General features: G+C 37.2%; 1 protein-coding gene across 1 annotated transcript; it reads left to right on the top strand.

Moving 5' to 3' along the window:
• Positions 1 to 326: 326 nt before the first annotated feature.
• On the top strand, positions 327 to 5,278 carry LOC126814543 (protein SAAL1). Its single transcript, XM_050539769.2, has one exon. The coding sequence runs from the start codon at positions 519 to 521 to the stop codon at positions 2,091 to 2,093; it is 1,575 nt and encodes a 524-aa protein (XP_050395726.2). The 5' UTR covers positions 327 to 518; the 3' UTR covers positions 2,094 to 5,278.
• The last annotated feature ends 5,529 nt before the right edge of the window (positions 5,279 to 10,807 follow it).

Genomic DNA, 10,807 nt, shown 5'->3' with positions numbered 1-10,807 from the left:
TGACGTCATATCACGCGGTGTCAATCATTGGCTCAATGGCGCGTGCATTTTTTTACATAAGACTTTACTGATTCGAGCAATGGCGCCTTTTACTCATTTAAATACCCATTTACACTAAAATAGGAAATAATTTTTACCTACAAATACTTCAAACGTCTTTATTTATTTTTCTAATGAATAAAAAAAATGTTTTAGAATTTAATTTGTCGGAGGAAAAAAGTTAATATTTGTGGCTCATTAAGTCATCCTTATCAGTGATTGTCGCGGCCTAGCGAACATTCACTGCTGATCAGTGTGTCCTGCACTATAGATCGGGATAGCGTGGATAACCTGGTCTACCATGTGTTGATAAATAAAATAAAATGGCAGCGATGTCGAAAACCAAGCTAAATAAATAATTGATGATAACTGTGCCTTAGGTCACACCGAACAAGTAATTCTTAGCCAACTTTCGGTTATCAAACTCGGTGATTTGTTAGACAGAACTAGGCCTAATTCTGAGAGAAAAGCTTGTCAAAATGAATAATCATAGTGACGACAGCGAAGAACCTTTTACATATGGAGACGATTATTATGAAGAAAATGGAGTTCAAGCAAACGATCGCAATCCGTCACCTCCACATGAACTTCAGCAAAATTTAGAAGCCGTTTTGGGGGATAGCATCGGTCAAACAGCCTTTAGCAAGCACTGGGTTTTAACCACACTAATGCGACTTATGGATGAAGTAAAACTCGATGTCAAAACAGTTGAGAATGACGAAGATCAAGTTGAAGATGTTGATGAAGACTTCCAGAATGAACTATGCCAGTTATGGGATATGTCCATGAACAACGAAGTTGCCAAGTACCTAGAAGAATTCAAAGCAGTTGACATTCTGTCTGATGTTATAAGCAAATCGAAAGCTCCTAGGGTAACTGAAATATGTGTCGGAATTTTGGGCAACATGGCCTGTGATGCTTACATCTGTGCTTCAATGATGTTAAATGAGAAGCTGGTGGACATGATGTTGATGTTATTGAAGGGTTCGGATACACCAACTTTGGTAGAAACAACCAGGTTATTACATACCTGTTTCTCAAATAAACAGACTTCTAAGCCTTGGAATGAAGCTATTAAAGGTTATCCAGAGGTTCAGATAGATCTTCAGTTTATTTTACAGTCTTCCACAAACAGTGATTTATTGAAGAGTACTACTGAATTTGTTGGTATCTTGTTAGATTCCGATGATGAACTGTGTTTAAATTGGGCTGATGAAGCGTTAGTAATTTCATTGTTAGAGGCTATCAAGCAAGTTGGTTACAACCACAGTGATGCATTGGAACCCTACTTGCACATATTTCAACTTTTCTCAACAAGTGAAACTGGCGTGGAAGCATTAATGAAATGTACTGACGATTTGTTGGAATTTTTGTTGAAATATCTTTATGGAGTCTGTGAAGATGAAATAGTGGGACTTGATGAACATGGAAATTGTTTGGCGTCTGCCATATCCACTATATCAGTTCTATTTCCATCCTCATCATTTACAGCTAAAAATATGGCAGAATTAATGCGTTGTTTGTTAAAAATATTAGACCCACTTTATCCCTTAATTTCCAGTAAAATGTCTGATAACATTCAAAATGATGTTAATGGTAAAAAAGAAACTAATACAGTAACCGAAACACAAAATCTAAATGAAAATAATCTTGATTCTGTTAAAAACTTGGACAACAATAATCTTACAGTCTTGCAAGAGAACCAGATTTTATACAGTGTGCTACAAAGATATCTTTGTGATATTGTTTTGTCATTTTATTCTGAGATCACAAAAGTGACAGAAGAAGTTGAAAGTAATGAAGGCAGTGAAATCACAGCTGAGCCTTACTACTTGAATGCCTTACAATATTTAGAATCATCTTGTAGTAGAGAACGCATATACAAAATGTTTCACACGTTAAACGACTCAGAAAACAATGATGATGAGTTAATACCTATTTTTGATAAAATTTCAAAATCACATTCCCTACAAAGACTTCAGAGAATAGTTAGTGATTTTAAAGATGGCAAAGCTTATGATAGATCAAATTCAAATCAAGAAACTAGAGCATAACATTGGTAATAAATGTTGTTCCCTTCATTTAGAATTGAAATGAATTTTTATAATTTTGTAAATGAATTAATTTTTATAAATGAGAGCAACTCTTGGCATAAACCAATATTTTAAATTTTGAATTGTTTTATTGAAATAGAGAAACACAAATGCCTTTAGGGGTTTGTAAAGGGGAACCCTGTTTATGACATTTTATAAACAAGGTTCAAACTTATTTTTACTGCAGAAGACAAGGATTAGCACTATTTTACTTCTGACTACTCCTTTGTTATACGCCCACATTTTCACGTGGACGTATATTTTCGTTGCCCCTGTCCGTCCGCCCGTCCACAATTGTTTGTGAACACTCTACAGGTCACAATTTTTATCCGATTTCAATGAAACTTAAAATATAGGTTTATCTCCCTAAGATCTCGGTTCCTTTCGATATTGGCATGTATCGGACTGTTAATTCATGGATTATGAGCCTGATTGTACGAAAAATCACGTTTTTAGCTTGTGAACACTGTAGGGGGTGTGATAGTTTGAGTTGACTCCTGGTGTGTGTTTTCTCCTGGGCACTTGCGCATGTCCGAAACTGATGTTTGCCTTAACAACGAAACTATATCTACTTCCTGCAGTGTGAGTTGGTTCCTGACCACTGGTCAGTACAGGAAAAAATATATCATGTACTTGATTAGAGTTTTGTCATTAATAAAATACTTGTTGACGTGATTAGCTGTTGTTTTAGCGATCAGTAGTTACACGATCAACGGATCTAAGTTGATTGGCTTGAAATTGATACTTCGTTCGTGATTTGTTGCCGTTGTTTTTTTTTTAGTGATTAGTCGTTCTACACACGTACGATCAGTGGAAACCATACAAATTGATGATTGGCTTGAAATTATCAATTAATTCACCTCCAAAGGAAGATTAAGGCCTTTGATATTTCGTGGCTTCATTTAACACAAATATAAAAGTATGGAATTTCTTATTCCGATTTCTTTAACATAAATATAGATTTATTACACCATCCCATACGTACATTCAAACATGCATGTAGACAGCCCAAATACAAGAGAGAATGTTCGCATTGTGGACGGGAATATATACTAAATAATAATAATAAAGATCGTCAATTTGCATCCTCTCTTAGTGGTAATATTGTAAATATATAATAGTCTATAATATATTGATTTGACCGTAAGAACATCTTAGGGGAAATCCTATCACGAGGAGTCAATGCACACCGCGTCTGTAACGGTGTGAGGTGACTCCTACAACTGCGCATGCGCCAAACGGTAATCACACACCAGGGACCATCTGAAACTGCCACAGAGGTCACAATTTTTATCCGATTTGGTTTAAATTTGAGAAGCATGTTTATAACCCACAGATCTCGGTTCCTTTCGATATTCAATGATATTGGACCATAACTTTCTGAAATATGGCCCCTGATTGTACACAAAAACATGTTTTTAGCTTGTGGACCCTATAGAGGTCACAATTTTTATCCAATTTCAAAAACTGTTTGAATATATCACCGTTACACCCTAAGGATAGTTGAGTTCGAAACTGACGGACAAAATGGTTGTCCCTCGTTCGCAAATAGTGTCAAAATATTGTGTATCAGGGTTGTGGATCCTCTGGAGGTCACAATTTTCATCTGATTTTGATGAAACTTGAAATGCATGTTTATGACCCAAATATCTTTGTTCCTGTCGAACATATCGAATCATAACTTCCTGAATTATGGCCCCTGATTGTACGAAAAATCACGTTTTTATCTTGTGGTCCCTCTAGAGGTCACAATTATTATCTGATTTAAAAAAACGTTTGAATATATCACCATTACACTGTTATGTTTGTTGAGTTTGAATTTCTTAAAAATCGGGCCAAAACTGCCGGACAAAATGGACGCCCCTTATATACGCAAATAGTGTAAACATCTGGTAAATCAATGTTGTGGACCCTCTAGAGGTCACAATTTTGATCCGATTTCGATGAAACTTGAAATACATGTTTATAACCCAAAGATATTGGTTCCTTTTGATATTCGCGCATATCGGATTGTAACTTCCTGAATTATGGGCCTTGATTGAACAAAAAATCACGTTTTTAGCTTGTGGACCCTATAGAGGTCACAATTTTTATCCGATTTAAAAAAAATGTGTGAATATATCATCATTACCCACTAAGATCTTGGTTGCTTTTGATAATCGCGGATACCCGAACATAACGTTCTGGATTATGGCCCCTGATTGTTCGAAAAATCACATTTTTAGCTTGCAGATTCTCTAGAGGTCACAATTTTTTTCCGATTTTAAAAAACGTTTAAATACATCACCATTCCACCATAACGAAGGTTGAATTTGAATTTTGGGAAAATCTAAATGAAACTGCCCAACAAAATGGCCGCTCTTTGTACGCAAATTGTGTAGAAGTGTGTAATACGAAGGTTGTGGACCCTCTAGAGGTCACAATTTTTATCCGATTTTGATGAAACTTAAAACATAACTTTATATCCCAAAGATCTCGATTCTCAGTCCCATTTGATATTTGCACATTTCAGGCCATAACTTTCTGGATTATTGCCCCTGATTGTACAAAAAATCCTGTTTGTTTTTAGCTTGTTCTCTATCCATCTCTTGTAAAATGTTGACGTATCCTGCGTGGCAGCCGCTGGTGTTTTTATATGTTCATATATATTGTTGTTCTCAATCATTTTTCATCCATGATTCCTTGTGGGTACTCCAGAGCTGTGGTTATCATCCAATTGGCTTGAAATTAATCCACAGTGTTATATTTATAATATGAAGAAATCTATCAATAAATAATAAATACTTGCATAGTTATGATCACTTGATAAACATTGTGTTTCCACTGAGGTCAACTTCAATCCGGTTCTGAGCTGTTTGAATGGCAGGATTGCCTATACCATTAGCAACTGTGAACTAGAAGAGCCCAACATAACAGTTTGGGTTAAGAAAGAAGCCAGCTCTGTATGTTAGCCTTAATAATGTCAGTGGAAATGCTGCAACTGGCTATATCTCGTTCCCCATTTAGTCTTATTAGGTTGCTTGCTGACTATTTGGTATCTTCTTTAACGGTTTATGTCTACATGTATATGTGATTCAGGTATATTTCAGTGGAAATGTAAGTCATTTTGCAATAAAGTCACCGGGAAAGGCCATTTTCAGTGGAAATGCCATCTATGTTACTGTTTTCTAAATATGCTCAGAAAGCATCTGTCCAAATCTTTCATTCCCATCTGATTACATGTAGCCTTATTAACTGTTAAAAGTGTTTTCAAACATGTGAGGTTTAACTTGTAGTCTCAATTTGCCAGGTCGCATTTGAATACATGCAATCAGGGCTCACACTTTCATTTTTTTCTGCCAAAATGAATAATAATTTTTATTTAAAAAAATTATTCAAATTTTTTCTCCGCCAACTGCAATATTTTATCTGGCAAAAATGTCTGATAAAAAAAACCCAAACTTACAACAATTTAATTTATTTTGTAGGCCTATTATAAAACAATTATCTCGTACCGATCAGTACTGCCGCCAAAATGTTCAAAAGTGATAATATAATTTGAAATAAAATAATAATATCCAATCGGGAAAACCTGTATATTTTATATGCCGTATGAAGCCACAGTAAATGAAATTCAATTATCAATGCGCTAATTCAAATGTGACCTTGAAAGTAGAGACAACTTCCGAGGTGAAAAGTCGACAGCACGACAGCAAGTCAAAATCATAGGTCGCTAATATTGCCATCAATACTAGACTTTATCATACGGACTATTTTGTTAATGTGAATTGCATGTATTCAAATGTGACCTGGAATGTAGAGACTACAATGACTTCCAGGCAAAACTCGAAAAGTCGACGAGAGTACGACAATAAGCCAAAATGACAGGTCGCTAATAGTGCGTGTGTTTATTTCCTAATTTCTACTTTTCGAGTTGCATTATGTCTAGGTATGCCTTGGGCCTTCTTACTGACATCAATAAATACAAAAACATGACTAAGTCGAAAGTTGACAAGACGGTATACAAGCCAAAATGCAAGTCGAAAATAAGAAATTAGGAAAAAAAATGAGGGGCGCTATTATCGCAGTGTATTATTTCTTAATTTTGAGTTGATTTTGGCTTGTATAGCGTGCTGTCGCCTCACATTTTGTCCTAACTTCTACTTTTCGACTTTTGTGTTTTGATGAAGGGCGAAAAGTAGAAATTATGAATGGTAGTTATAGGCTTCCATAGGTAGGTGTGTTGGCGCCTTCTTACTGACATCAGTAATTACAAAAATATGACTAAGTCGAAAGTCGACAAGGTGGTACACAAGCCAATATGCAAGTCGAAATTAGGAAAAAACTAGGGGCGCTATTATCACAGTGCATTATTTCTTTATTTCCTATTTTCGAGTCGATTTTGGCTTGTATAGCTTGCTGTCGCCTCACATTTTGTCATTACTTCTACTTTTCGACTTTCGTGTTTTGAAATTATGAATGGTCGTTATAGGCTTCCATAATCTGACATGTCTGCATCCATCAATCTGTTTTCACCAATATGTGCTTACCATTCTGTATTCAATAATCTGTAGCGCCGCCAGGCTGAGTTCTAAAAAGATAGGTTGCCAGGCAACGAAACATACGCCCACAGCAGCTAAATCGTGCAGCAGTCAACAAGAGTTGTCGCATATTTTTACCTTGTCGGTTATGGAACATTTATAATACACTAAAATCTGATTAAGAGTAACAACTCATTAAGTAATTATCAGAAAATCATTAGAATTTGTTTGGCCCATGCTAATGTTTAGTATACAAAACATTTGATATCATGGATTTAGCAGTTCAAGTTATCAAAAATCATTGAAAATCACTTGTTCGTCTCAAGACCTTAAACTTTGTATCAATCTAAAGTCAATCGAAACAATTATATATAGGTGTAAACACGGTGTATAAATATAAAATCAATCAGATGATAACTATGGTCTCTAAGCATCCACAAGATTTTTCCAAGTGATCAAGGTCCATAACTCTGACATTATTAATTATCGGAAATCATTGAAAAGCACACCCGATTCAACTGAAGTTGGCCGCTTTCAAGAGGGGTTGGGTTACTGATGTTAGCCGCTTCAAGAGGACCTATATTATTAATTTATAATATATATTATTAATATAGACTCTTCAAAAAAAGTAGGGGATATTCAGAAACAATACAAAACTGCGGAAATGCACTGCTGTTTTTATTAGAGGTAACCAGTGTAGGCCTATGTTAATAACAGGCCAATTGCCTACACATGAACAAAACAGTTCATATGGGCGGCTTATGTGTCACTGACGGCCCCATTTCACTCGCAACGAGATACACTGTCAAAAGTGAAAATGGAAGTTTTTGATTAGTAATTGCTCCATCAATCCTCAGATATTCAGCAATTCGTCGTGGCATGCTCCTAATCTGACCCACTCCTCTTGCGGTGCCACAGCCAATTCTTGCAGTGTCGTCCGTTGACGAACACGTCTCCCAATCATGTCCCAGACATGCTCTATAGGAAAGGTCAGGACTCGTGGCTGGCCAAGGCATATGGACAATATGGTGACGCTGGAGGTAGTCGTTCACTACACGAGTGCGGTGCAACGGGCATAATCACGTTGAGCAAAGGGCAGAACTATCGGTGCCAGGATGTGGTCACGGTAGTACACACCAGTGACCCTTCGTTGAACAATATGCAAGTCCGTTCTGCAGGGGCGTAAATATGGGGGTGGGGCCAGGAAGAAAAATAGTCGGTCGCAAAATCAGTGCAGTCGGTTGCAAAATAAGAGCAGTCGGTATCAAAATAAGTGCTCACTGCATACGTCACGCTACTCACGCAAAACTTTAGTATAAAATAACCTTGTCAACTTATCATGTTTGAAAAAATGTTGTGTTTCATTCTTATTCTGTTGTGAGTATGTTGGTCTATGAACAAAATTTCCCCCAGGGAGAAAAATAGTCGGTCTCAAAATAAGTGCAGTCACTGCAGTCGGTCTCAAAATTATGCATTGGTGACTCAATGAATTAATGAGGTAAACAAACAATGCCAGAATAGATCCCAAATACTATGTATTTGCGTGAATCCGTGAGCCTAAATTGCATACGTCACACAAAACTATAGTATAAAATAACCATGTCTGCTTGTCATGTTTGAAAAAAATGTTTGTCACTCTTATTCTGTTGTGAGTATGTTGTTCTATGAAATGTTTTTCCCCAATGGCAAAAAAATAGTCGGTCTCAAAAAAAGTACACACCTCAGTCGGTCTCAGACTAAATGAATTAATGAGGTAAACAACCAATTACAAAACAGGCGAAATTGACAGATAGGCCACAAGATTCTGTCTCATTTCTTATCCTCTCGTTAGCGAGAATTTGGTTCCATTTGCCATGACAATGACTAAAATTTCCAAGCCCAGTCCCGAAAAATTAAGAGCTCGATTCCGTTATAACATCATTCTTCTATTCCTTTGTTTTCTTATACTGCCTCAGCACTATCATATTCACGGTTATAGTGAACTGCCCAGTTATACTGGTGTGGGTCGTGGGGCGTCAGGCTATACAAATGTTATGTCAACTCATGCAAAACAGGCGGAATTGACGGGCAGATCTCGAGATTATGTCCCATTTGCTCACATTTCTGGTCCTCTCGTCCATAAGACTTTCTCCCAGCAATGACCTAAAGTGCTAGGATATTGACTCAATTTTTCCAAAATTTTCTCAGGTTGCTCAGGGTTCTAGGCACAATCATCATATGACATAAACTTTATGTCAACTTAAATAAAACTGCTTTCTGGCGAGACAACGATCGGCGAACAACTATATAATTATACAATACTGTCTATGTTCTACTAGGACGCCTATAAGGATCTAGGATGGAAGCCCCCCCCCCCCAATCACGAATTTGTTCCGACGGCCCTGCTGGCGGAGGGGGGGGGGGGTCAATGAGGTTTAGGAGGCGCACGGGCAAAACTATATACCGGAAAACACCAGAAAACTACCCGAAAACTGTCTAGTATTGTAACCCGACACCACGACAACCCGACATTCCCCAGGATTTTGCAGCGTGGTTTCTCCATGTCGGTAGTGCAGGACAAAGGGCCTGGCAAAGAACAGTGTCTAGTATTCGTTAGGCCGTTACAATCACTGATAAGGATGACACCAATGCGACTTGATGAGTCTCAAATATTAACTTTTTTCCACCGACAAATTAAATTCTAAAACATTTTTTTGATGTATTAGAAAAATAAATAGACGTTTGACGTATTTGTAGGTAAAAATTATTTCCTATTTAGTGTAAATGGGTATTAAAATGACTAAAAGGCAGCATTCTGTCTGAAGCAGTAACGTCTACTTTGACTATAGTATATACTAAAATATATACTCAAGCACAGGGGCGTACATAACGATTTTGTTTGGGGGGGGGGGGGTAGCCAAAATGCGACATCCAAAATCCCACCCCACAATGAATGTCAACAAAATACTGGCTATAACATTAAGCGTCCCATTAGAACATAGACAGTATTGTATAATTATATAGTTGTTCGCCGATCGTTTTCTCGCCGGAAAGCAGTTTTATTTAAGTTGACATAAAGTTTATGTCATATATGATGATTGTGCCTAGAACCCTGAGCAACCTGAGAAAATTTTTGAAAAATTGAGTCAATATCCTAGCACTTTAGGTCATTGCTGGGAGAAAGTCTTGAGGACGAGAGGACCAAAAATGTGAGCCAATGGGACAGAATCTCGAGATCTGTCCCAGTCAATTCCGCCTGTTTCGCAAGAGTTGACATAACATTTGTATAGTCTGACGCCCCGCGACCCACACACCAGTATAACGGGGAGGTCACGATAATCGTGAATATGATAGTGCTGAGACGGAATCGAGCGCCGCAGGCGCGAAAAAATTTCAGATATGTAACCGAGCTTTTAATTTTTCGGAACTGGGCCTGAAAATTTTAGTCATTGTCATGGCAAATGGAACCAAATTTCCGCTAACAAGAGTATAAGAAATGAGACAGAATCTTGTGGCCTATCTGTCAATTTCGCCGGTTTTGTAATTATTTGTTTGTCTCATTAATTCATTTAGTCTGAGACCGACTGCGGTGAGTACTTTTTTTGTCATGAGGGAAAAACATTTCATAGAACAACATATTCACAACAGAATATAAAGAGTGACAAACATTTTTTCAAACATGACAAGCAGAAATGGTTATTTTATACTATAGTTTTGTGTGACGTATGCAATTTAGGCTCACGGATTCACGCAAATACATAGTATTTGGGATCTATTCTGGCATTGTTTACCTCATTAATTCATTGAGTCGCCGATGCATAATTTTGAGACCGACTGCAGTGACTGCACTTATTTTGAGACCGACTATTTTTCTCCCTGGGGGAAATTTTGTTCATAGACAAACATACTCACAACAGAATAAGAGTGAAACACAACATTTTTTCAAACATGATAAGTTGACAAGGTTATTTTATACTTAAGTTTTGCGTGAGTAGCGTGACGTATGCAGTGAGCACTTATTTTGATACCGACTGCTCTTATTTTGCAACCGACTGCACTGATTTTGCGACCGACGTTTTTTCTTCCTGGTACCCCCCCCCCCCCCATTTACGCCCCTGAGCAGTAGTATTAAGAAGTTTTATTTTAATACCTTCTTATTATAGTCATTGCAGCCAT

This window comes from Patella vulgata, chromosome 3, assembly GCF_932274485.2.
Source record: "Patella vulgata chromosome 3, xgPatVulg1.2, whole genome shotgun sequence".
NCBI classification, from domain to species: Eukaryota; Metazoa; Mollusca; class Gastropoda; family Patellidae; genus Patella; species Patella vulgata.
The sequence above is the reverse complement of the archived record's forward strand: the minus strand, read 5'-3'. Positions and strand labels throughout refer to the sequence as shown.

Excerpts from the sequence above, each read along its gene's own strand:
- LOC126814543 (XM_050539769.2), top strand. The coding sequence starts at position 519 with ATGAATAATCATAGTGACGACAGCGAAGAACCTTTTACATATGGAGAC.